This window comes from Lepidochelys kempii, chromosome 9 (assembly GCF_965140285.1).
Source record: "Lepidochelys kempii isolate rLepKem1 chromosome 9, rLepKem1.hap1, whole genome shotgun sequence".
Lineage (NCBI taxonomy): Eukaryota > Metazoa > Chordata > Testudines > Cheloniidae > Lepidochelys > Lepidochelys kempii.
Window position 1 is genome coordinate 55,996,163 of NC_136388.1, and position 27,135 is coordinate 56,023,297.

A 27,135-nucleotide genomic window follows, 5' to 3' on the forward strand; every position below is an offset into this window, starting at 1 on the left:
CAGACCATCCTTTCCCTCTGCCTCCATCCCTCGCTGCCCGCCTCTGCCTGCCAGCTCCAGTGCCTACTCGGTTCACCTCTTTGCGAACACATTTCTGGCTGCCCTCCATCTCTGCGATCCTCTGCTTCAGCTCCAGGGACTGCCTGTGGCACTGCTGCTCGCGCTGCTCCTGCTGCAGGAGACAGGCCTGCAACTCGCTCACCTCTTTGCCCTTCTTGCTGTTTTCTCCCCCCAGCGTCTTCACCTGCAAAGGGAGGTTCTTCAGGTTGCCCCTGGGCTCAGCCTGGGGCACATGGGCCATGCTGGCAGGCCCATCTTGGCCACAGCAAGACACTGCTACTGCCCTGACCGGGGGCAGGACTGGCTCCCCCCGGCAATGACTGCTTGAGAATGGACAAAATGGTCCCTTCTTAGTCTGGTTCCTCCACCTCCCCAGAGGAGCTGGCCAAGTGCCACAGGGTGGAAAGTACCAGTGTGGGACCCACTGATTCACTCTGGGTCACTAGCAGGCTTCTCCAGCCGCCTTTCCCCAGCCCTCCAGGCCTGGGCCAGTGCTGGCGCAGCCCACGGGGAGCAGGCCTGTGTAGCACACTCCCCTCTGCAGTCAGCCGCTCCAGTGGCCAGTGGGATGGGGAATGAGACCAGGCCATTCTGCTCCTTGCACTGGGGGATTGAGGCTGGGGAGCTTTGAATCCTCCAGTTTTCTACCCAACGGGTTTTCAGGGCATGGTCTCCATTTGGGAGGGAGATGCCCCTCACCTCCCTGGGAGATGCATTTCTGGACATGCCCCAGGGGACCTCTGGCTGCTACCAGCTCTCCCTCTCACTCTGGCATTGTTCCAGGTTGCCACAGGGGAATGGGACCCATTCAGTGGCCCAAATGTGCAGCCTACAAGGAGGCATCGCAGTCAGGAAGTTCCCAGGATGGGAGGTGCTAGGGCAGAATGTGTCTGCGAAGGCTGATAGAGCTGGGACACAGCAAAGGGACCTGGCTTGCATGTGTTCAGGAGCCATCCGCACTCACCTGTCTGCGCAGTTCCTGCAGCTCCCGGCGGGCCTCCATCCGAGACTTCTCCACCTCCCGCAGGCTTGCCCTCAGCTCTCCTGCCTCTTTCTGAGCTGCAGCCTTGGCTTCCTCCAGCATGGTGATTTTCTGCTCCTTCTCCTCTAGGCCTCTCTTCAAGCTGAAGCAGACATGCATGGTCACTCCTGGCCAGGGAATGCTGAAGGGCTGTGAACGGACATCTATGCAGGGGGCACCACCCACACAGTCACCCAGCTGTCGTCACGATGTGAGTGGGAGCTCTGGGCTGTTTGGGGACAGGTATAGAAGGGAAAGAACCCAGCTGGAAGTGGACAGTCGGCAGAGAAGAGGTCAGACCATGCTACTGTGCCCATTCCAAGGAGCCCTAGTGCAGCCCTTGGACTGGCCTCTGGGCCCAGTTCTGAGGGGAAAGAGACACGGATTGATGGACTGGCTCTGGACTGAGCTATGGGAGAAGGAGCTGCCTTGGGCCTGCCTGGAATGGCTGCAGGGTCCAGCCCTACTTGTACATCCCAGGCCTGAATACAGTGCCCAGTGCTTAGCTGGAATGGCTTTGGGTGGACGTGCTGGTAGGTCTTTGTTACTGTTCCACACTCTCTGGTTTGGATCTGGGACCCAGCTAACAGTCCCTGGCCATGCCTGAACCTTGGCAGGTTATCACAGTGCCAAGTAATGTCTGCTGCAGGGTGCAGCCCACCTGGCACTGCACAGAGCCTACCTGATCCTTTCGCTCTCCGTCTTCTTGATAGCGGCCCGCAGCTCAGTATTGGATTTCTGCATTATTTCCTTCTCCCTGGTCTCATCCCCCAAAGCCCTGCGGGTTTCCAACATCTCCTTGCACTGGAGCTCTTGGGCCTCCTCACCATCCTGCAACCTGCGGTGCAACTCGATCAGGTCCTTATGCGCCCCATCGCGGGCATTCTCTGCAAGCCGCAGCTGTGTCCTTAACTGTTCTGCCTTTTAGGGAGAGACACAGACATGCAAGCCCTGTACTCTCTCACCCAGGATCTCTGCCCTACTAGAGGAGCAGAGCAGGTGTCTGCTGCTTGTCATCTAGGATGGGTGAATGCCAGTCCATCCTCCCAGGAGAAGGTGGCAGCTGCTAAGCCAGCATGATGCCCTATGCAAAGGGGGCTCGGCTCCTCATTACAGTTGTGAGGAGACTGGGCACTCCACCCTGGCAGGAGGCACACGACACCTTGAGAAGCTGGCTTGTTTCACAGTCCAGCATGCAAAGGAGGAATATGAAGTCCTTGTACAGTGCAATGTGCTGCCAGCCCAGCCTGTGAGCGCTGCAGTCATAGAATCATAGAAGATTAGGGTTGGAAGAGACCTCAGGAGGTCATCTAGCCCAACCCCCTGCTCAAAGCAGGACCAACCCCAAATAAATCACCCCAGCCAGGGCTTTGTCAAGCCAGGCCTTAAAAACCTCTAAGAATGGAGATTCCACCACCTCCCTAGGTAACCCATTCCAGTGCTTCACCACCCTTCTGGTGAAATAGTTTTTTCCTAATATCCAACCTAGACCTTTGTTCCTGAGACCATTGTTCCTTGTTCTGTCATCTGCCACCACTGAGAACAGCCTAGCTCCATCCTCTCTGGAATCCCCCTTCAGGTAGTTGAAGGCTGCTATCAAATCCCCCCTCATTCTTCTCTTCTGCAGACTAAATAAGCTCAATTCCCTCATCCTTTCCTCATAAAAAACGGTTACTCACCTTCTCATAACTGTTGTTCTTTGAGATGTGTTGTTCATGTTCATTCCAATCAGGTATGTGTCGCATGTTCACGGTAGCCAGATTTTTTCCCCTAGCAGCATCTGTCGGTCAACCTGGGCGTCCCCTGGAGTCGTGCCTTCATGGCACTCAATATAGAGCCTTGAAGAACAACAGTTACGAGAAGGTGAGTAACCATTTTTTCTTCTTTGAGTGCTTGTTCATGTCGATTTCAATCAGGTGACTCACAAGCCCAAGTTTAGGTCGTAGTGTCGGAGTCTTCCACTGATTGGAGCACTGCTTGTTGTAATTGCATAGTGCGTGGTGAAAGTATGGATGGAGGACCATGTCGCTGCTCTGCAGATTTCCTGAGGGGGAACCTGAGCCAGGAACACTGTTGATGAAGCCTGCACCCTGGTGGAGTGCACAGTGACTGGAGGTGCAGGAACCACCGCCAGGTTGTAGCACTCACGAATACAGGACACTATCCATGATGAGATGCATTGTGACGATACCGGCTGACCTTTCTTTCTGTCTGCCACTGCCACAAATAACTGGACCGACTTTCTGAATGGCTTTGTCCTCTCCATGTTGAAGGCTAGCACCCTGCAGACATCCAGAGAGTGCAGTCTCTGTTCCCTACCACTGGAATGAGGCTTAGGGTAGAATACCAGGAGAAAGACGTATTGGTTAATGTGAAACTGCGACACAACCTTTGGGAGGAAAGCAGGATGAGGCCTGAGCTGAACCTTGTCCTTATAGAACATGTTATAGGGAGGCTCTGATGTTAGGGCCCTGAGCTCAGACACCCTCCTAGCTGAGGTTATTGCTACCAGGAACACCACCTTGTAAGAGAGGTAGAGCAGGAAGCATGTCACCAATGGTTCAAATGGTAGTCCCATGAGCCTAGAGAGGACCAGGTTGAGGTCCCAGGTGGGGACAGGCTGACGGACTTGAGGGTACAGTCTGTCGAGTCCTTTTAAAAATCATCTGACCATAGGGTTAGCAAAAACAGAGCGGCCCCCTGCACTCAGATGGCAGGCCGATATGGCATCTAAGTGCACCCTTATTGAAGAGAATGAAAGCCCCTGCTGCTTCAGATGGAGCAAGTAGTCCAGAATGAGCAACACTGAAGCTGGCGTCAGGGATGAATGGCACTACACAGACCAGATTGAAAATCTCTTCCACTTGGCAAGATAGGTGGCTCTTGTAGAGGGTTTCCTGCTACCAAGGAGGACTTGTCTAACCTGGTCTGAACAGGAAAGCTCCATCGGGTTCAACCATGGAGCTTCCATGCCGTGAGGTCAAGCGACTAGAGGTTTGGATGTTGAAGACAACCGTGATCTTGTGTCAGAAGGTCCGGGAAGAGTGGAAGGGTGATTGGGGCTTCCACAGACACATCTAGGAGAGATGTGTACCACTGCTGATGGGGCCAGGCTGGTGCTATCAATATGACCTGAGCTCGTTCCCTCCGGATCTTGAGGAGTCACTTGTGAATGAGTGGTATGGGCGTAAAGGAGATGGCCTCCCCATGGAAGGAGGAATGCGTCCACTCTGGAGCCGGGGCTTTGATTCTGGAAGGAGCAGAACTGATGGCACTTCCTATTGTGTTGCGTGGTGAATAGGTCTATCTGGGGAAAGCCCCACCTCAGGAAGATTGAGAACGCGACGTCGGTGTGAAGGGATCACTCCTGGGTGTGAAATGACCTGCTGAGGTGGTCCTCCAGCTCGTTCTGTACCCTGAGGAGGTACGACACTTGCAGGTGTATTGTATGTTTCACACAGTAGTTCCACAGCATGGCTTTCTGCCACAGGGGAAAGGAGCATGCACCCCCGCTGTTTGTTGGTATAGAACATTGCTGTTGTATTGTCCATCATAACTGATACACAATGTCCCGTTTAGTGTGCACAGAAGGTCTGGCATGCTAGGCGCACCACTCTCAGCTCTCTGACTTTGATGTGGAGAGCCAGATCTGCCTGAGACCAGAGACCCTGAGTCCTGCTGTCTCCCAGATGAGCTCCCCACCCAAGTCTGATGCATCCATCACTAGCGAGAGAGACGGCTGCGGACTGGTGAAGGGGACCCCTGAGCACACTTCCTGAGGGTCAAGACACCAGATAAGGGAGTCGATGACCAGGTGAGGCAAGGGTCACAGTCCTGTCCAAGCTGTCCCAGGCTTGGTGATACACTGACACAAGCCACGACTGAAGAGGTCGAAGGCTGAGTCTGGCATGCTGCACCACCTAGCTACAGGCAGCCATGCTGTTTCTTGCTGTGGTGGTGGGAAACTGTCGGATATCTGTCAGGGCCTGAAACCTTGCTTCTTCCAGGTATGCCCTGGCTTGGGTTGATTCCAATACTGCTCCTATAAACTCTATCGTGTGGACAGGGGACAGAGTCGATTTTGCTTCGTTTAGAGGGAGACCCAGGTTGTCAAAGGTGGCTCTGATGAATCTGACCTGAGCCTCCACTTGCATCCTGAAGTGGCCCTTCATCAGCTAGTCGTTGAGGAATTGGAAACACCTGTACCTGGTGACTGTGCAAGAACGCGGCAATGACTGCCATGTACTTGGTGAAGACTTTAGGTGCTGCTGACAGGCCAAACGGAAGGACTGTAAACTGGTAGTGGTACCATTCACCACAAATCTTAAGTACTTCCTGTGGGGCTGAGTGACTGTGATATGGAAATATGCGTCCTTCAAGTTAAGGGCAGCATACCAGTCTGCTGGGCCCAGTGATGGGATGATTGAGGCCAAAGAGACCATACGGAACTCGAGTTTCTTCACAAACTTGTTGAGTTCTCGCAGGTCCAGGATGGGCCTGAGGCTGCCTTTGGCTTTTGGTATAAGGAAATACCGGGAGTAAAAGCCCTCGCCCCTGTGCTCCTGAGGAACCTCCTCCATTGCCCCTCGAGATAGGAGTGACTGCACCTGCTGGATAAGGAGCTGCTCGTGAGAAGGGTCCCTGAAGAAGGACGGGGAAGGTGGATGGAAGGGTGGGTGGGCACAGAATTGGATGGAGTATCCTCTCTCTACCGTGTGGAGCACCCAAAGGTCCAAGGTGATATGGAACCATGCATGGTAGAAAGAGGACAGTTGGGATGAGAAGGTAAGGCAGGGTGGATACAGTTGAGGATCTGGTGCACCGTCCTCGACTTGTTTCAGTCCAGAGGGTGGTTTAGATTGGCCAGAGCCCTGGCCTGAGGACAGTGCGGTCGCCTTCTGCCATTTCTATTCCTCCTCTGTGAGCCGTCCTGATGGTTCTGTGGCTGACAGAACCATGGAGGAGGTTGCGGCCTAAAATGTTTATGTAGTGTAGCGGGCGAATGGAGGCCCAATGATTTGAGAGTGACTCTCGAATCCTTCAGGCTATGCAGCTTTTATCCATCTTTTCAGAAAATAGAGCCAAACCCTCGAAGGGGAGGTCCTGAATAGTTTGTTGGACCTCATATGGCAAGCCCAGGATTTGGAGCCAGGAGCCTCTCCTCATAGGCCATGACATGAGCCAGTGCGGATTGCAGCAAAGTCCTGGAAATGAGCTTCTCTTCCTCCACGAGAGCTGAAAAATCAGCATGGGAGTCCTGCAGCAACAGCTGTGCAAATTTAGCCATTGCCCCGGATGTGTTGAAGCAGTACCTACTGACAATGGCCTGCTGATCTGAAATGCGGAGCTGTAAGCCTCCAGTGGAGTAGAACTTTCTCCCATAAAGGTCAAAACTTTTTGCCTCCCTATTCTTTGGGGAGGGTCCCTGGAAGTCCTGACACTTGTGTTGGTTGGCAGCATTGACCACAAGAGAGTCAGGTGTGTGATGCGTGTATAAATGCTTGGGACACTTGGATGGCACAAAGTAGCATCTTTCGTTGCACTTAGCCGTAGGGAGCAACGAGGCTGGGGTCTGCCACAGAGTTTTTGTGGTATCAGAGATGGTCTTTATGAGGGGCAGGGCAATCCGTGCAGGTCCGGAGCGAGAAGATCCACCACTGGATCTGCATCCTCCACTACCTCCTCCGCCTAAATGCCCAGGCCCTGGGAAACCCTCTACAAAATTGCTGCAGAACCCCATTGTCCTCCAAGGCTGGGGCTGTCATCGTGCCTGTCAATGCCTCATCTGGAGAGGACGAGGAAAAGACCCCACGAGGGGTGGCTGCTCCCTTCCTTCCACACCCAAGGGGTCCCGTGGCACCTGGGTTTTTTGGGCCAGTGCCGACCCAGATGGTGTTGTGCCCCTCAGTGCCAAAAGTGCCATCAGCGTCCATATCATCCTCGATGTCAGAATTTCTGCTGGTGCCAGAATCGCCATTGGTGCCAGAGTCCCTGCCAGTGCTGGTGCCACCGGGATCCCAGGGCCTGGCTGCACCAGAGGCATTGAGATGGTAGCAAAGGGTGGTAATAAGCCTACCCCCAATCCTGCTGGTGCCAAAGCCAGTGACATCACCCTGGAATTAGACCCTTGGCTGCAACAGGGATACAAATGACGGGGATACAAATGAGGCCAAAGCCAGTGACATCACCCTGGAATTAGACCCTTGGCTGCAACCTTGGCTTTCATGAAAAGCCCAGGGAGTCCAACATGTCCATGGTGCCAGGGGCTGCCATTGGACGGGCCATGGTGCTGGGTAAAGGTGCCAGTCCCAAGTTGACGTGGACCATCTGGTTCTACTCCTCCGGAACCGATAGGAGCCTGACTCCGAGGTGTTTGAAAATGATGACCACAGGGGAGTGGCACTTCTAGGCACCAAGCTTTCGCGCCAAGGGCTTGGGGATCGACGTGGCTGCTGGGTGTGCTCCGGTGCTGGGTGCCTGGGTCGGAGATCAGCAGGCTATCATAGTGGGCTTTCCCCTTGAAGGAGCCCATCTGGGAGGAAAGAACAGTGCTATGAGGTGAAGCAGTTCTTGGGCCACCTCAAACACCTCCGGTGTCGAAGGGAGGTGCAGCTCCCGGCTCGGCCTTGGCAAGCGAGGAGGGTCCGGACTCAACTGCCCTTCCACGCGGGCAGGAGTTGGCCTGACCGTCACCGGTGGAGCAGCACTAGTGTGGCCTGACTTGGGTCTCACAGCAGCAGGCTCCTTAGGCCTAGCTGGGGGAGAGTGACCTCTCTCTGTCCTCGTCTTTTGCGGCACCGGCAATTGCAAACGGTACCTGCATGCGGCATGTGTGCCGCAAGTGGAGCCAGAACTGTGCCATGAGTCCTTATCCTTACCCGGCACCGGTGCTCGTGCTGACAGTGCTGGAGCGCTCCACACCGAGGATGATGTATTCGGCGCAGGGTCTGTCAACCTAGGGTCAGACAGGGGGCAGAGTGCTGTTTCCATAAACAGGACCTTCAGGCACTGCTCTCTATCTTTTAAAGTCCTGGGCTGAAAAGTCGTAAAAATGGCACAATGATCCTTCTGATGGCCCTTGCCTAAACACTTTAGACATGAGGTGTGAGGATCACTTCTGGGCATACACTTGCCGTAGGCTTTGCAGGGTTTGAAGCCCGGAGACCCCAGTGCTGGGAGAGCGTAGGAGGGGATTCCCCACCCCCAAGAGGAAACTTATCGAACACTAATGAACTACTAACTATTAACAAACAATGGAAAATTAATAGAGAACAACGTAAGAAACTGCTAAATGTGCTTGTTGAGACGAGCACAGGAAAGTTCCAGCTAACCATCACTGGCGGTAAGAAAGACCTGTGTGGGTGGCAGGTTGATAGGGCTCTGTATTGAGCGCCATGAAGGTGCAACTCCAGGGGACACCCAGACTGACCCGATGGATACTGCTAGGGGAAAAATCTTCCGGCTACTGTGCATGTGCACACCCCTGATTGGAATCGACATGAACAAGCACTCAAAGAAGAAGTCATGTGCCCCAGCCCCATAATCATTTTTGTTGCTCTCCACTGAACTCTCTCCAATTTGTCCACATCCTTTCTGTAGTGGGGGGCCCAAAACTGGACGCAGTACTCCAGATGTGGCCTCACCAGTGCCCAATAGAAGGGAATAATCACTTCCCTTGATCTGCTGGCAATGCTCCTACTAATGCAGCCCAATATGCCTTTAGCCTTCATGGCAACAGTCTGGCACAGCGGGGTACCTGTAGGGGATCACAGCCGGGGAATCCCTGAGAAAAAGGGCCCAGAGAGAGAGACGCTCCCACAGAGCATGAAGGCTGGCTCTGCTTCAGCTGCACCTCTCTGGTCACTCCAGGATCAGCGACAGTGGGGCTGATCCCACACCTTCCTTCACATGCCAGCACAGCTGCCACAGAGACATGGCAAGGAGACATGGAGGGCACTCAAGGGAGGAGAAGCCTATACAGATTCAAAGCAAATGATGCCAGTAAATGAATGTTATAACTTATGGCTGTTTACAACACAGTAGCCCGTGGAGGTACCAGCAGAGATTATATCCAGGTGCTGCACCCACACACTGGGAGAGACTGGCCCTACCCCAGAGAGGTCTGTGGCTAAATGGGCACAGGACAGGAGAGGAAATGGAGGCCAGGGATGTGATGTGATTTGCCCAAGGTCAGTGTCCAAGGTGGGATGGACCCCAGTCTCCTGACTCCCAGGTCACTGTCTTATTCAGTAGCCCAGCCAGGGCCTAATCACATCCCCACTCTTGATGTCAAAAGGAGGGGAGTGAAGGTTGTGTAGCATTCCTGGAGATAAGTCAGCTGTTTCCCTCCTTAGCACAGGGTTGCTGGTGCGGGATGGGAGGGGTGGGGAGGCAGCTGGGAAATCTCTCAGTGTTGAGCCCTTTGATTCTGTCCCTTTAAAAAGCTGCCTTGAGTTTATCCTGCTGCTCCAGTTCTGCCCCGGTGACCTTTGAGGTGGGGGCTGGGGTGAGGGGGTGGGATAGAAATTTCCGCAGAAACTTGAAGTCACCAGTTTCTTTCGTTCCTTCCTCCTCCTTCGATCTGTAAAACCCTAACACTGTCCAGATCCTCCCTGTTGGCCCAGATCACTCCGTCCCGCTCCGTGTTGTTATTGTTCTGTTTCTGAGGAGGATTAGGGTGAGCTCCCCCTCCCATCCCCCAACCCACATATGGGATCCACAAATGTGCCTAGCATTTTCCACCAAGCTCAGCAGAAATTCACCCAGAAGGTCAGTGACCAAAGAAACGGGCGATCCATCATAAAACACACTGTTTTCATTTCCCAGGATAGAGGGGAGGGGGCTGGGATTGAGAAAAAGAACAAAACCATGAAAAGAAAACAACCTCAGCTCCTTCTCTGCAAAGACAACCTTCCCCATTTGCAGGAATGTGACAGCTGATGCTCTTAATATGATTATCATAATTATTTCTTTACTAGAAATTTTATTAAAAGCCTCTTTTGAAATCCATGCTCAGGGAGCCAAATCTCCAGCTGAGTCCTGGATGGAAGGACAGAGCAGAGGGAAGCGTGGGGAGGAGAGACCGAGTGTGTGCATGCGTGTGTGCATGCGTGTGTGCATGCGTGTGCACGCCTGCATAGGGAAGGTATGGCTGCAGAACTGGCCTGAGACACTTTCTCAAGTTAAAAGGCTGTGAAAATGTTATGGTTCCCATGGCAATAAGTGGGCCCTAGCTGGTGCCTAATAGGATTTCTCTGTCCTCAGCTTGTTATATAAGCCCTTTAACTGTCTTTCTCCCACTCCCTGCCAATCTCTCCTGCTCCCTCAGCCCCCCTCCCTCATCCACCTTTATCTCTGGGTTTTGCACCCCTTTTTTTCACTGGGACTAGCTCCTGGGTCCCTCTTTCTGTGCCACAGTTCCTCAGACCTTATTGTATGCCAGTGCGGCCCCCTCCTTCCTCAGATCCCTCTGCCTCCTTGTGCTCTGAATTCCCTTCTCCTGCTTGCCTGTGTGGTCCCTTCCAGGGTCGGACTTTGAAATCTGTTGAAAGGAGCTCATTGTTGCCAAAATAAACAGCCTGTCATGTTAAATTGCTCTCTCTCCTCTTTCATGTTCTTTAATTTTCTGCCCCCCCCCCCCGTCCTTTTGTGGTGGGCCATTCTCTTGCTCTGATGCTGACTCACCAGAGCTGTTAGCCAGGGAGCAGAGCCCAGATCACAGACAGCACTGGTCTAGGGCTCCCACCTGGCCCTTACTCCCCCAGGGTTTGAGCCAGCTTGTGCCATCTGCCGTGGCTGGTATAGAAGCGATGGTTGTGGGAAGCTCACAGCTGCTCCCCAAGCAGCGTACCCAGCAGGAAGGCTCTGAGGCACTTGCATGGGATGACAGCACACAGCTACAATGTGTTTTGGGTCTGTTATGAATGCTGCTGGTGTTGTGTGACTGCCATCACCAGGGACTGACCCCAGGACCCCCAGAGCTAAAAGCACGAGCTGCTACAGCTTGAGCTAAAGAGCCAACACTTCATGGCTAGAGCTGCTGCTGCAAAGACTCCTCTCCTCTGTGGATGGGCATGGCATGGGGCCTGTAACACACTCCCCTGTGGGCAACACTTGCACTGATGGCTGGACTCAGGGCAAAGACCCGTGCAGGTGAGGCCGGACTTGTCTCCTCTGTCAGACGGGCTTGCTCAGACTCTTGGCAAGCAGACAGTTAACCCCTGGTGCACAGATGACCCAGAACAACCATACATACCTCCCTCCCTGCAGAGTCTCTCTCTCTTGCCAGCTCCTTTATGTGCTCATTCAAGCTCTTGGCCTCTCTCTGATGGGCAGCCACCGCGTCTTCAAACTGAGCCTGGAAGGTGTGCAGCACTCCGGTGATACTGGTGACTGTGTTCTGTGGGGGGACCAGGAGGGGAAAATGCCATCAGTGATGCTCGGTCTGCGTGCCCATGTGTGCCAGGCTGGTTGCAGACCATGCTGCTTTACTTCTTGCACTCATGCTCCAACCAGCTAACACCCAAGTGTAACGCACTCACTGTCAGCTGGTCCCACGGAGCCCAGAGCATAAGGACCATGGGGAGGAGCGTGCTGGTTTGCAGGACAAGGCTCTGTAAGCCAGTGGATGATGCCAAAGGGCGGCTGCCTCCTCCCTAAGCCAGGTCAGCACTGGTGACAGACAGTGCCCATGCTGCTCAAGGGACCAGTGTTTTGCTTTACAGCTAGCGTGCACTGCAGAAGGCCCAAGTGACAGCCACCACCTTGGCCAGGGCCTGAACCAGAGACCTCCAGAGCTAAACAGGAGAGCTGCTCCAGAACTGGGACTGTGACGGACAGGCATCCTCCGTACATCAGACACAGAGGGGCACGGAATACACGTGGGCCAGCAGGTTTCAAATCCCTGCCTTCCTCTGCCCAGCTCCTGCGCTCCCACGGTGTGCAACTCCCCTCCCTGCCTTCCTGACATGTTTCTATGTGCCTTGCAATGCAGCTACAGCAAGGCCTGGCTCCCATCCCACCCCCAGTGCTGTGCATTGCGAGGGACTGTGTAGTGCTGCAGTGGAGTGAAAGCAGTGTGAGTTCATAGTGAGGACCACTTGTTTCCACAGGCCGATTTCCCAACCATGTAGTTGTTAGTCAGAGGAGAATCAGGCCCACAGGGGGATTCACCCCGTGCCTGTACTGAGCCCAATGTGTGCCCTTGATCCTTGGACTGCTGGGGCTAGTTAGCCCCCAGCCTGTGTCCAAGCAGCCTCACAGGCCAGCCTCTCTTGGGTCCTGGCTATAGTGTCCCCCCAGCAGCTGGGAATGGCTGGGTTTAGCAATGTCCCAGCCATGCCCTCAGCACACCTCCTGGACTGGAGGCTCCTTCAGGGCATCATGCAGGGCAGCTATTCCAGCTCTGTGCCTGGAGGGGGCAGCCTCCTACTGCAGGGGGGCGTGACACTTGTGCTGGCACAAAGGGGTGAATTCCCCACGATAGGACCAGACAGCAGCCTGGCCTTGCAGATGCACTTGAACAGAGGCATGCCCCCCCATATCCACTGCAGGAGCAAGCAGATGAGCAGGGCTGAGCTCCACTGCCGACATGCCTGCAAGCACAGCAATGCTGGCACATGGGGGTAGCAATCTGGCCTGGGACAGTCCCCTTCTAGGAGCCAGGGAGAAGGGGGCAGGAATTGTGCCTTTTAACCAGGGCTCTAGGCAAAGGGATGGACAGCAGCCCATAGCGTTTAGCCAGGAAGGATTTAAAGGACATCGTCAGCTGTTTACATGTGTTCTCTTTTTCCCTTTCCATTGTGTCAGATGCCCATTTTGATTCTTTACTGTGTCCCATGATCTGCCCAGGATCTTTTTTCTTCTGCATTTCTAATGGAGCTAAAATTCATAGAATCATAAAATGCAGAGATGAAAGACGACCTGTTAGATCATCCACCCCAGCCCCCTGCCAATGCAGAACTGCTCCCCGCAGAACATTCCCGAGTGACTTGTCTAATCTAGACCAAGTATGAGCAGCTCCAGCGAAGGGGCTTCCAGCACTTCCCTGAGAAGATTATTCCATGGTTTAATTGCCTTTATTGTTAGGAAATTTTTACTGATGTCTAGCCTAAATTTTTGTTTGTGAAGTTTGATCCCATTATTTTGTCACTCCTCCCTGAGCTACTCTATTCAATCATCCCTCTCTGTCATGTTCCCATCCTTTAATACTGCACAGTTCTTGCACCCCTTCAGGGTCCTGCACTGTACTATACAAAGATTTCATTCATGTCGCCTTTTCCCAGACATAGGCCAGTCCTTCTGAACCTGCAATCGCTTTTGTTGCCTCTCTCTGAATTGACTCCCGTTTGCCACTATCTTCCTTGAAATGGGGCACCCAAAACTGCTACACGCAGAATTCCAAAGGTGCTTGAACTAACCTGTTACCTCTCTGGGTTGGGATGTTACGGGCCAGATACCCAGCTGGTGAAAATTAGCATAGCAACACTGACTTCCATGGAGTTATGCTGATTTGCACCAGCTGAAGATATGGCCCACAGGGATACAGCCTATGGGCCCCAGGAAGTGACTGGCAAAACTCTAATCAGCTCCAACAGAAGGAGGATCAGACTTGCACCAGCATGGCGATACAATGGATGCTATCCACTGTCACGCCTCAGCATCTCCTCCCTGCTTTGTAGATTTGTGCTTTCCCCCCATCCGCCAAAAGGCCCTAGACCCTCATCCTGCAAAACTCAAGTGCTTTACTTAACTCATATGAGCAATGCTGCTGGGTTCCTCAGCTGTGTGAGCGCTTGGGAGCTTGGGGCCCACTTAGATTTTTTTTCCAACTTAAAGCTGGTTAATTCTTGCCCATTTCTCTTCTCTCTCTGTGTCCACGTATATTTTCTCTGCAGCCTCCTGGATGCTTTATATTATCCAGGCTTCAGTGGGGATTCCTAGGATATCTGCATGATAACTGCTTTCAACTACCTGAAAGGGGGTTCCAAAGAGGATGGATCTAGACTGTTCTCAGTGGTAGCAGATGACAGTACAAGGAATAATGGCCTCAAGTTGCAGTGTGGGAGGTTTAGTTTGGATATTAGGAAAAACTTTTTCACTAGGAGGGTGGTGAAGCACTGGAATGGGTTACCTAGGGAGGTGGTGGAATCTCCTTCCTTAGAGGTTTTTAAGGTCAGGCTTGACAAAGCCCTGGCTGGGATGATTTAGTTGGGGATTGGTCCTGCTTTGAGCAGCGGGTTGAACTAGATGACATGCCGAGGTCCCTTCCAACCCTGATATTCTATGATTCTATGAAAACATTTTCATTTGTGTGGTATCCCACCAGCAGCATTTACACGGATACAGCTCCTGCAGATTTACTCATAAACCATACACAGAGCATCCCCTGGCATTTCCTAGGGCTCTTCACAAACTAGGGCTTTCTGTTCTGGATGCAAGAAATAGCCTGTATCGAGGTACTCCGCCTTAGGAGGGGCTTTAAAGGGATGCGCTCCCCCTACCCATTTCTGTCTGTATTACTGTACACCTAGTATTGCTACAAGTAGTCCCAAAGATGCCCAAAGCCAATAGCATTTGACCACTTGCTCTCTTGCACTGTTTCTCCTGTGTACTAAAGGAAGGCCCCAATTCTGCCAGCTAGTCCTCCCAAACGGCTCCATGTCCACAGGACACCATACTGATTTCAGGCCTGTGTGGAACCATACTCTAGTCAGCAGAGCTCTGGGCAGCCATGTATAGGGCTAGTGTCAGTGGTTTCCCTGAGATCTGTGTGGGTCTCTCACACAGCAACAGGGGAGAGAAAACCACACTTGAGCCGAGGACAGCACAAACCTGTCAGGGGGTTTCATGGGCAGGGACAGCACTTGAAACCTCATTTGATCCCTTTTATATAAGATTTGCTGCCACTGCAGGACTTTGGTTGCAACAATGATCTATACGGTCCCAGATTATATCAATAACGACACATCCTGGCGCAAGTGCTAGAGGAGCCAACTAGGGGGGGCGCTTTTCTTGACCTGCTGCTCACAAACCGGGTAGAATTAGTGGGGGAAGCAAAAGTGGATGGGAATCTGGGAGGCAGCGACCATGAGTTGGTTGAGTTCAGGATCCTGACGCAGGGAAGAAAGGTAAGCAGCAGGATACGGACCCTGGACTTCAGGAAAGCAGACTTCGACTCCCTCAGGGAACGGATGGCCAGGATCCCCTGGGGGACGAACTTGAAGGGGAAAGGAGTCCAGGAGAGCTGGATGTATTTCAAGGAATCCCTGTTGAGGTTACAGGGACAAACCATCCCAATGAGTCGAAAGAATAGTAAATATGGCAGGCGACCAGCTTGGCTTAATGGTGAAATCCTAGCGGATCTTAAACATAAAAAAGAAGCTTACAAGAAGTGGAAGGTTGGACATATGACCAGGGAAGAGTATAAAAATATTGCTCGGGCATGTAGGAATGTTATCAGGAGGGCCAAATCGCACCTGGAGCTGCAGCTTGCAAGAGATGTCAAGAGTAACAAGAAGGGTTTCTTCAGGTATGTTAGCAACAGGAAGAAAGCCAAGGAATGTGTGGGCCCCTTACTGAATGAGGGAGGCAACCTAGTGACAGAGGATGTGGAAAAAGCTAATGTACTCAATGCTTTTTTGCCTCTGTTTTCACTAACAAGGTCAGCTCCCAGACTGCTGCGCTGGGCATCACAAAATGGGGAAGAGATGGCCAGCCCTCTGTGGAGATAGAGGTGGTTAGGGACTATTTAGAAAAGCTGGACGTGCACAAGTCCATGGGGCCGGATGAGTTGCATCCGAGAGTGCTGAAGGAATTGGCGGCTGTGATTGCAGAGCCATTGGCCATTATCTTTGAAAACTCGTGGCGAACCGGGGAAGTCCCGGATGACTGGAAAAAGGCTAATGTAGTGCCAATCTTTAAAAAAGGGAAGAAGGAGGATCCTGGGAACTACAGGCCAGTCAGCCTCACTTCAGTCCCTGGAAAAATCATGGAGCAGGTCCTCAGAGAATCAATCCTGAAGCACTTGCATGAGAGGAAAGTGATCAGGAACAGCCAGCATGGATTCACCAAGGGAAGGTCATGCCTGACTAATCTAATTGCCTTTTATGATGAGATTACTGGTTCTGTGGATGAAGGGAAAGCAGTGGATGTATTGTTTCTTGACTTTAGCAAAGCTTTTGACACGGTCTCCCACATTCTTGTCAGCAAGTTAAGGAAGTATGGGCTGGATGAATGCACTACAAGGTGGGTAGAAAGCTGGCTAGATTGTCGGGCTCAACGGGTAGTGATCAATGGCTCCATATCTAGTTGGCAGCCGGTATCAAGTGGAGTACCCCAAGGGTCGGTCCTGGGACCGGTTTTGTTCAATATCTTCATAAATGATCTGGAGGATGGTGTGGATTGCACTCTCAGCAAATTTGCGGATGATACTAAACTGGGAGGAGTGGTAGATACGCTGGAGGGGAGGGATAGGATACAGAAGGACCTAGACCAATTGGAAGATTGGGCCAAAAGGAATCTGATGAGGTTCAATAAGGATAAGTGCAGGGTCCTGCACTTAGGACGGAAGAACCCAATGCACAGCTACAGACTAGGGACTGAATGGCTAGGCAGCAGTTCTGCGGAAAAGGACCTAGGGGTGACAGTGGACGAGAAGCTGGATATGAGTCAGCAGTGTGCCCTTGTTGCCAAGAAGGCCAATGGCATTTTGGGATGTATAAGTAGGGGCATAGCGAGCAGATCGAGGGACGTGATCGTTCCCCTCTATTCGACATTGGTGAGGCCTCATCTGGAGTACTGTGTCCAGTTTTGGGTCCCACACTTCAAGAAGGATGTGGATAAATTGGAGAGAGTCCAGCGAAGGGCAACAAAAATGATTAGGGGACTGGAACACATGAGTTATGAGGAGAGGCTGAGGGAGCTGGGAATGTTTAGCTTGCAGAAGAGAAGAATGAGGGGGGATTTGATAGCTGCTTTCAACTACCTGAAAGGGGGTTCCAAAGAGGATGGCTCTAGACTGTTCTCAATGGTAGCAGATGACAGAACGAGGAGTAATGGTCTCAAGTTGCAGTGGGGGAGGTTTAGGTTGGATATTAGGAAAAACTTTTTCACTAAGAGGGTGGTGAAACACTGGAATGCGTTACCTAGGGAGGTGGTAGAATCTCCTTCCTTAGAGGTTTTTAAGGTCAGGCTTGACAAAGCCCTGGCTGGGATGATTTAACTGGGAATTGGTCCTGCTTTGAGCAGGGGGTTGGACTAGATGACCTTCTGGGGTCCCTTCCAACCCTGATATTCTATGATTCTATGATTCTATGATCCCCAACACAGAATTGATGCAGGAAGGGATGACACAAACGTCAATGACTGCATCCCAAGAGCTTCCCTCCTCGGTTCTGTCTTACTACAGCACGTATTGGTGTATAACGGAAACGGTTTATCAAAGTCATGTTCAATAACATGATTGAATCTCTTTACAAACTCAAGGTAAACTTGGTTAGAACAATAGTGGATTGGAACTGCTTTTGCAGCCTGGTTCCTGTATGTCTCATGTCATCTTGCCAAGAGCTAAGGAACATAACTACTTTATCCATGCAAGCTCTGGCAAATGTTTGGAATCCAATTAACATCAACTTAATGTAGATATTACTGTTGTTTATAGTACAGGAATCTTGGCATTTAGCCATGAAAGCAATGTGGTAGTGTGCCTCCGTTTCCCTTTTTATACAGCACATCAGGTCTGGAATGTCTTTTGCCCTGTGAAAAGTTCCAATACTGTTTACAGCCCTTAACTGTGCAACATCAGTATAACAAGGCCTCTTAACACAAAGTGCATTCTCATGTATTCCTTTTAACATGTTCAAGGGATTTTCCAAAAGATTAGGCACTTTGTACATTTTTACAGTTTTTGGTAATACCAACATATTAGTTACCAAAATTACCATGAGCAATAACAACAAATTCATTGCAAGTGTCCATCTACATTCATGTTTGTTATTCCACACCTTTGGCTCAATACTATTGGGGTTTGGTCCTTTCAGGGTTAGCCTGTGGCTTCCCTTTGCAAAATTAAGGTCTCTCTTTCCTTCCTGTCCTGAAGGATCAAACCCTGATTTCTCTAGTTTAACAGAATTCACTGGCTGATTAGGTGTGCTCTCTGTGCTAATAGCTATTAGCAAGTCCGTCTTCTCCCTGCCAGCCAAGTAATTTGCATTACCACAGACAGGAGCCAGTTCATCAGTTTTCATATCCTTAACTGCTATCAATTCCAAGGCTGGACTCTGTCTTAAAGAGATACCATCCATTTTCACTAACAAGCTAGACTCAAAGTTCTGTGGTCCTTCCCTTACCAACCTTGGCTTCCACATGGAATCAGATGTTAAGTTCACTGAGAGAATACAAGTCATATCCAAAGTGTCTAGAGATGAGAGTGTACCTGCTATCCCCTGCATCCTCGAGAGATTAACTACACAGCTGTTCTGCCTTGCAGACTCAGCTACCCAGTCTTCCCTCCAAACCTGAGACACAGACTGTTCACTCCAGAATCAGCATGGAGACATTCCTCTCTCAACAAGGTTGTCTCCCCAACAAGCTGGTCAAACACAGCCACTTGGTTATAGGACTCTTCAACTTTCTTAACAGCTGTCACTCCGTCTGAGACCTTCTCAAAGCTATCCACACTGGATTTTTCAAAAGGAAAGTCAGTGGATCCATTCACCATAGAAAATTTCTGGCTGTTAGGAACTGAAACTTTCTTGATTAAATCACTTTCACACCCTTCAGTTGCAGTAAACTGCTTGCAAACACTACCATGAGGATTCCTTTCCCCAGGAGCTTTTCTAAGCAGCAATTCAACCCTCACAGAAATTCTGCCTTTACCCTCTTCACCTAGGGCTTGCTCTAAAGGAACACTTTCCTGAGCAACAACAGACTCTTTCTAGGTCTCACTTACATCCAGAATCACCTCTGAGACAACTACACTATTTTCAACCATCACAGGCTGAAAGGCACCTTCTGTCTACTCCACAGAAAAAGAAGAGCCTGAGACACATTCTCCTTTCCCAGACACACAGCTTGGGATCTCATTTCCCTTGTCCCAGCACACAGGCCTGTTCACAGACAACTGCTTGGAGACCGGGGTAGCTCCCTCCATCGGCAAGTCAATACTCCTGACAGACTCAGGCACATTTCCTTCACTGTCACAATTTTCTACACAGGTAACAGGTAAGGTATAGGGACACTCATCTTCCACTATCCTCGCCTTCCCACACAGCTGACTAGACAAAGCCATCAGCTCACAAGGCTGCCTAGGCTCATCCAAACTTTCCTTCCCAGGCACATTGCCACTCCCCACAGATAAACTGTTGCTCTTCTCACTACACTGAGCTACTTCCAGCAAATCATAGTTACCTTTTTCAGGTTCACTCTTATAAGCTGTACTAGCTAACAATCCATCACCCATCAAAATTCTACCCTTTCCTTCCTCAGTTAGGGCTTCAACCTGACCATCCACTTTAATCTGCTCCTGAGAAACATTGTCTGACCAATGAGTTTTTTCTGTGCTTGATCTAATTCCAGATTCATTTCTGAGACATTAGACAGACAGTCAGAAACTTCATTCACAGACAAACAGCTACTTTCCAAAGATAAACTTTTGGAAAAACCCTCCATAGACACAACTTTGGGATTCATCCTCTCCTGTGCCTCGTTTGTGTTAACTTGACTGAACATAGCTTTAATATCATTTCCAATCATAAGATCCTTAGGGATTGTGTTCTTCACTCCCACAACCATGGTGCCCTCAAATCCCTTCCATTTAAGGTGGATTTTAGCCAAAGGCACCCTGACAAAATATACTCAGATAGGGGTATAACAGTTACACTTTCATCTGGCCAGTAATCTTCCTCCCTGACAAGACTTGCTTTAACCAGAGTAATATCTGCTGTGGTGTCCCTCCATGCCATATACCTCACTCTATTCATAGAATCATAGAATATCAGGGTTGGAAGGGACCCCAGAAGGTCATCTAGTCCAACCCCCTGCTCGAAGCAGGACCAATTCCCAGTTAAATCATCCCAGCCAGGGCTTTGTCAAGCCTGACCTTAAAAACCTCTAAGGAAGGAGATTCTACCACCTCCCTAGGTAACGCATTCCAGTGTTTCACCACCCTCTTAGTGAAAAAGTTTTTCCTAATATCCAATCTAAACCTCCCCCACTGCAACTTGCAACATTCACTTCTGCACTGCTAATAAACTCTGCATTATTTTTCCCATATTTAGCTTCAATATGCGTTTTAAGGTCAAATTTAGGCCCTGTTTTGGGTATGGGCATCTGCAATCTCTGCAGCCCGTAGGACTGACTCATGGTCCCTATCACACACAGCTGCTCTCACATGGTCAGGCACGATGTCTAAGAACTGTTCCAAAGTTATTAAATCCAGCAGTTTTTCAAAACTCCCATGCGCCTTTGCTCCCACAACCCACTTTTTAACAAAACCCATCAGCTTATGAGCACATTCTACAAAAGTACAATCGTTGGACATTTTAAACTTTCTAAACTTAACTCTGTAAGAATCAGGACTAACCTTGAACCACCACAACACAGAATCTTTAAACCGCTCATAATCCAAGGCTTCTTGTTCCCCCAATTCATTAAATACCTCCCTGGTTTTCCCAGTCAGCCTGGTCAGCAGGACAGGCATTCGCTGATCATCAGGGATTTGGTACAGATTGCAGAGGCATTCAAAGGTGGACAAAAACTCCTCTATGTCCTCAGTATCGTTGTAAATGGGACACATCCTTTCCCACTTCTTCTCGTAGCGGTGGGGAAGTGGAGTACCAGGTGGCGATGACTTTCTCCGCTCTTCCATGACTTGGAGCTGAAGTTTCGCCATCTCCTGTTCCATCTTGTGAGTCTCCTATTGACCCTGTCGAGCTTTCTCCTCATCCGCCAGCAGCTCCAGATGCCCCTTATGAGCTTTTTCTTCTCTCTCAGCAGCCTCTTTATCTCTCTCAGCAGCTTCTCTTTCAAACTCAGCATTCTTTTGCTTTTCCAGCAATCGAAGATCTGCTAGATTCTGTTCCTGGTCAAGTTGCAGTTTATTTGTTGCCTTTTGCACTCTCATTTTTTCTGCAGCTTCTGTAGCCTCAGGTAAGGGCTGTGCTCCTGCCTCCTGATCACTGGCCACTAACAGATTTCTCATTTCTTGATTTGTAGCTTTCTTTCTAAAGCTTATCCCCTTTTCTGAACACAGATCTTCCAGAGTTTTTTTGCCAAGGCCCTCATATGCTCTTCGCTCACCCATTGCAACTACTCTTTAACCAACCCAAATCTCAATACTAAAATTCAAATTTGGATAGTGTGGGGTTCTGACCTAAAGTTTAATTGACCTGGTTCGGTGGATCCAAGCACGACTACGCCACTGTATCGATGCTGGTTCTGGCGGGACCCAACTGAGAGTGCCAATTCAGGACAAATTGCTTAAAGCAGGGCAGTTACAGCCCAAGGCTGGGGTTTCTATGCACACCAAGGCAAACCAAACCAGCCAAACAGAGAAGACTTTGGTTTTACCCCACTGGCTAACCACAAGTCACACAAGCAATTCCCTTAGACACTTCAAAGTTTCCCAATATCGCCACCAGTGCCACTCATTATGGTTATGAACATTATGGACAAATGGTTATGAAAACCAATAGCCCAGTAAAAGAAAAAAGGTTCTCTCGATCCCAAAGGACCAAGCCCCAGACCCCAGTCAATATACAAATCAGATCTTACCCACAAATCACGCTGTTGCCAATCCTTTAGAATCTAAAATCTAAAGGTGTACTCATAAAAGGAAAAAGATATAGATGAGAGCTAGAATTGGTTAAATGGAATCAATTACATACAGTAATGGCAAAGTTCTTGGTTCAGGCTTGCAGCAGTGGTGGAATAAACTGCAGGTTCAAATCAAGTCTCTGGAGTACATCCACAGCTGGGATGGGTCTTTCAGTCCTTGGTTCAAAGCTTCAGTGTAGCAAAGTTCCTCCAGAGGTATGAAGCAGGATTGAAGACAAGATGGAGGAGCTGCAGCAGCTTTTTATATTCTCTTGCCATATGGTCTTTCTTTCTTTGTTCCAAAGACAAGCTGTCCATCATCTGGCATGGAAACACCTCAGAGTTCTGTCCATAGGCATGTTCCTGCATACCTTGCTGAGTCCCAAGGCATGTCTGCCTTCTCTCAGTGGGTCAGTTGTATAGCTGATGGTCCTTAATGGGCCACCAAGCAGGCTAGGTAGAGCTGACACCAACTTATCTGGGGTATCACCCAGAAGCATAGCACAAGTTTGAACTACAGCCAGTATAGAGTCAATATTCATAACTTCAACTACAAAAATGATACACACATATAGACAGCTTAATCATAATCAGCAAACTATAACCTTGTCTTAGACACCTCATTTGACCCCTTTTATATAAGATTTGGTGCCACTACAGGACTTTGGTTGCAACAATGATCTATACGGTCCCAGATTACATCCATAACGTCACACATCCTCAGTAGTGTATTCTCAATGTAAATCCTTGGCAATGCCAGGGAAGACATTCTGGAGGGAGCCAATGACAGAGCACTGTGGGCCTCAGAAGGGGAACCATCCAAGGCAACCCTGAAGGAGTGTTTGGTAGGAGAGCAGGGCCTTTCTATCCAGAGGATAGCGTGATCAGCTGTGTTTAGTGGAGCGTACAGTTAGGCTAAAAGGCTGTGCAGCTTGGTCAGGGAGAGACTGTTGGTGACCTGGCTAAAGGCAGTTTGAGAAGAAGAGGGGCAAGCAGCCAAACTGCAGGAGGTGTAAACGGGGGAAGTTGAGGCAGTGGGAGTAGAGCATGTGCTTGAGAAGTATGGAGGCAAGAGGGAGGAGGGTTGGCAGCTAGAGAGAAGGTAGGATCAAGGAAATATCTCAGAGGACAGGGAGACAGTAGATTGGTTGGAGGCCAAGGGCAGGAGCCAGGTAACCAGCAATATCTGAGGACAAGGAAGAGGGATGGGCTAAGGTGAGTTCAAGGGAGGTCAAGAGTGCAGCGGGATTTGGGCTGAGATATGGGCTAGAGCAGTGGTTCTCAACCAGAGGTATGCATACCCCTAGGGGTACACAGAGGTCTTCCAGGAGGTACATCAACTGATCTAGATGTTTGCCTAGTTTTACAACAGGCTACATAAAAAGCACTAGCGAAATCAGTACAAACTAAAATTTCATGAGACTTGTTTATACTGCTCTATATACTATACATTGAAATGTAAGTACAAGATTTATATTCCAATTGATTTATTTGATAATTATATGGTAAAAATGAGGCAGTAGCAATGTTTCAGTACTAGTGTGCTGTGACACTTTTGTATTTTTATGTCCAATTTGGTAAGCAAGTAATTTTTAAGTGAGGTGACACTTGGGGAAACACAAGACAAATCAGTCTCCAGAAAGGGGTACAGTAGTCTGGAAAGGTTGAAAGTCACTGGGCTAGAGGATACCACATGGGACTGGGACTCAGAAGATCTGGCTTCTGATTCTGCCTCTGTCACTGACTTTCTGTGTGACCTAAGGGGTGTCACTTCCCGTCTCTGTCTGATGTGATGCTCAGAGAGGGAGAATGCTGTGGGAGAGCAGCCATGATGGGGGAGGGATAATTGTCCTTAGCACTTCCATGGCACTTCATGTCTTCTAACCATAATCAAATCCAATCAAGTAATTAAGGGCCTAATTAAATCCTGCTTTGTGGCCTGATCACAAAACTTCAAAACACCTGATGTTCCCCTGAATGAATGTTCCACAGCAGGCTTTGACAGCCTTGATTTGTGCCCCAAGTCCAGCATAAATCTCTGTGTGTAAGAACGTTGGGTGCTGAGGGAAGGTGGCTATGGCTGCCACACACAGAGAAAGCTCTGCACGTGCCTTTCCTTTCTTCCTGAGGATTTTCTCCCTTTCCCCCTCCCTCCCTGCCCCATCTCCCTCTTCTGTGCTCTCTCAGTTTTGTCCTTTGCTTCTTTTCCTGCTCTCCCTTCCTGTTGCCTCCTCCCCTACCTGCTGATCTATGGTTTCATTCCCATTCCCTGCCCTCCACCTCTGGCCCCTCTCTGTTCTTCCCCTTCACTGCTCCGCCTGGATTATCCTCAGCCTCCACACTGCTTCTCTCTATGAGCCAGCAATAAAGCAAAGCAAAACAGACCAGCTCTGTCAGTTTCATCTTGTTTCTGGGCTAGTCTTGAGAAGAGCTCAGGAACATGAAACTGACTAGATCCTGTTTTGCTACTTCTCTTACATGTGGTGGAAGGGAAGGCGGTAAGGAGAGGTGTTTTGTGCCACACTCTGGCCTGCACTCCTCGGTACGTCAATCCCTATCCTAGAGAAATCTGCTGTTGGAATGTATATTAGTGACTTTTATTATTGTCTATATAATGCCACATAATGTGTATACGCATGAATCTTGAGAGGTAGCTAAAAAACAGAGATCCAGCAACAAAGGGTTTACAGTCTAGTTATTCACACAATTGCACATCCCACCTCGGGGTTAAAGATGAAAGTCCATCCTTTCCCCATAGAAATCAAGGGAACTTTTTCTTTTGACTTCAATGAGAATACAAGTGGGCCCAGGGAATCAAATGGAACATTTTCCAAGGGAACAAGGTCTCTCCCCTTTTGATCACAGCAGTACACCACAACAGGTTATTTCCATTCCTCCCACTTAGTGATTTTTGGGGGTAGGGGGATGTTTATAGTCATTGAGGGAAGTTATTCTTTGCATCTGATTTCCCTTTAGTTCCCAATCAATCTTTCCAATGTCAATGCTTTGCAGACGAGTTCTGATTGGAGTTTTATAGCCTTCTTGTACTGTTGTTTGGTGTTAAGGGACTATTCTTTAATGTGCATGTTCTCCTTTGGAATGATCTATCTGGTGGCTGAGCCCCCACAAATGTCAAGCATATATTTCTGATTATAAAACCAAATCAAACCAAACCCCCCAACATTGTGTTAGCTCACTGAAACCTCACAATGGATTCTGCAAGCAAACTACAGGGACCAACAGCATAAGCAACGGTCAAGCACACAGGGCTGCCTATGTGCCTTAATTTTGGCCCATAACAGCACTCTATGCAGAGTGATGTGACTCTGATAACAACAAACTTTAGCCAGGAAGTAGATTTAGACTGGCCAAGTCATCTGACTTGTAAGATCAGTCACTTTTTCAGTGCATGTAGGAGGCTGTGATAAATGAAGGGGGGGGGGGGGGCTCCCTTTTATGGACACCCAGCCAGCCAGTAGCTATAAAATCCCTCTTAGTAGCTGTTCTCTAACTGCTCTACCTGTAAAGTGTTAAAAAGTCTCATTGCTATGCATAGGTAAAAGGAAGTGAGTGGGCACCTGGCGAAAAGAGCCAATGGGAAGGCTAGAACTTTTTAAAATTGAAACAAGACTCCCCTTCTGTCTGTCTGTTGTTCTCCTGGGGAGAGGCGGGCAGGACAGCAGTTATGCTGTAAGAAGCTTGGGTCAGGTATGAGAAAATCATCAATATCATACCTAGAAACTACTCATTTAAAACCAGATATGTAAGTAGATTAGGAAGACGCAATTAGGTTTATCCCTTTTATTTCATTATGGCTTGTGGATTCCTCTGTGCTAACACCAGGTGCTTTTGTTTTGCTTGTAACCTTTAAGCTAGACCTCAAAAAAACTATTCTTGATGCTTAATCTTTGTAGTTGCTCTTTTAAAATTTAGCAATAGCCTGAATTCCCAAATGTATTTTCTTTCTTTCTTTTTTTTTATTAATAAAATTTACCTTTTTTTAGGACAAAACTGGATTTGTGTGTCTTAAGAGGTTTCTGCACATTGTTTAATTAACTGGTGGCAACAGCTAATTTCCCTTTTTTTTCTTTCTCAGCTCATACTAAGAAAGCAGGACAAACAGCAAGTTATCTCAAGTGCCTATACACAAATGCAAGAAGCCTGGGAAACAAGCAGGGAGAACTGGAAGTCCTGGCACAATCAAGGAATTATGTTGTGATTGGAATCACAGAGACTTGGTGGGGTAACTCACATAACTGGAGTGCTGTCATGGATGGATATAAATTGTTTAGGAAGGACAGGCAGAGCAGAAAAGGTTGAACTGTATGGAAGAGAGCAGTATGACTGCTCTGAGCTCTGATATGAAACTGCAGAAAAACCTGAATGTCTCTGGATTAAGTTTAGAAGCGTGAGCAACAAGGGTGATGTCATGGTGGGAGTCTGCTATAGACCACAGGATCAGGGGGTTGAGATGGACGAAGCTTTCTTCCGGCAACTAATGGAAGTTTACTAGATCGCAGGCCCTGGTTCTTATGGGAGACTTCAATCACCCTGATATCTGCTGGGAGAGCAGTACAGCGGTGCACAGGCAATCCAGGAAGTTTTTGGAAAGGGTAGGGGACAATTATCCTGGTGCAAGTGCTGGAGGAACCAACTACGGGCAGAGCTCTTCTTGACCTGCTGCTCACAAACCGGGAAGAATTAGTAGTGGAAGCAAAAGTGGATGGGAACCTGGGAGGCAGTGACCATGAGATGGTCGAGTTCAGGATCCTGACACAAGGAAGAAAGGAAAGCAGCAGAATACAGACCCTGGACTTCAGAAAAGCAGGCTTTGACAACCTCAGGGAACTGATGGGCAGAATCCCCTGGGAGAATAACATGAGGGGGAAAGGAGTCCAGGAGAGTTGGCTGTATTTTAAAGAATCCTTATTGAGGTTACAGGGACAAACCATCCTGATGTGTAGAAAGAATAGGAAATATGGCAGGCGACCAGCTTGGCTTAACAGTGAAATCCTTGCTGATCTTAAACACAAAAAAGAAGCTGACAAGACGTGGAAGATTGGACAAATGACCAGGGAAGAGTATAAAAATATTGCTCAGACATGCAGGAGTGAAATCAGGAAGGCCAAATCACACCTAGAGTTGCAGCTAGCAAGAGATGTTAAGAGTAAAAAGAAGGGTTTCTTCAGGTATGTTAGCAACAAGAAGAAAGTAAGGAAAGTGTCTTCCCCTTACTGAAT

General features: G+C 49.4%; 1 protein-coding gene across 1 annotated transcript in view; it reads right to left on the reverse strand.

Annotated features, from left to right (window-relative positions):
- CROCC2 (ciliary rootlet coiled-coil, rootletin family member 2) overlaps window positions 1–27,135 on the reverse strand; it is a 215,380-nt gene that overhangs the window by 69,402 nt on the left and 118,843 nt on the right. Inside the window, exons 23-26 of the mRNA XM_078854217.1 lie at window positions 11,337–11,480; window positions 1,764–2,002; window positions 1,025–1,184; window positions 77–244 (exon numbers count right to left, since the gene is read on the reverse strand). Of these exons, the coding sequence (XP_078710343.1) occupies window positions 77–244; window positions 1,025–1,184; window positions 1,764–2,002; window positions 11,337–11,480 (711 nt within the window). The remainder of the gene's footprint in view (window positions 1–76; window positions 245–1,024; window positions 1,185–1,763; window positions 2,003–11,336; window positions 11,481–27,135) is intronic.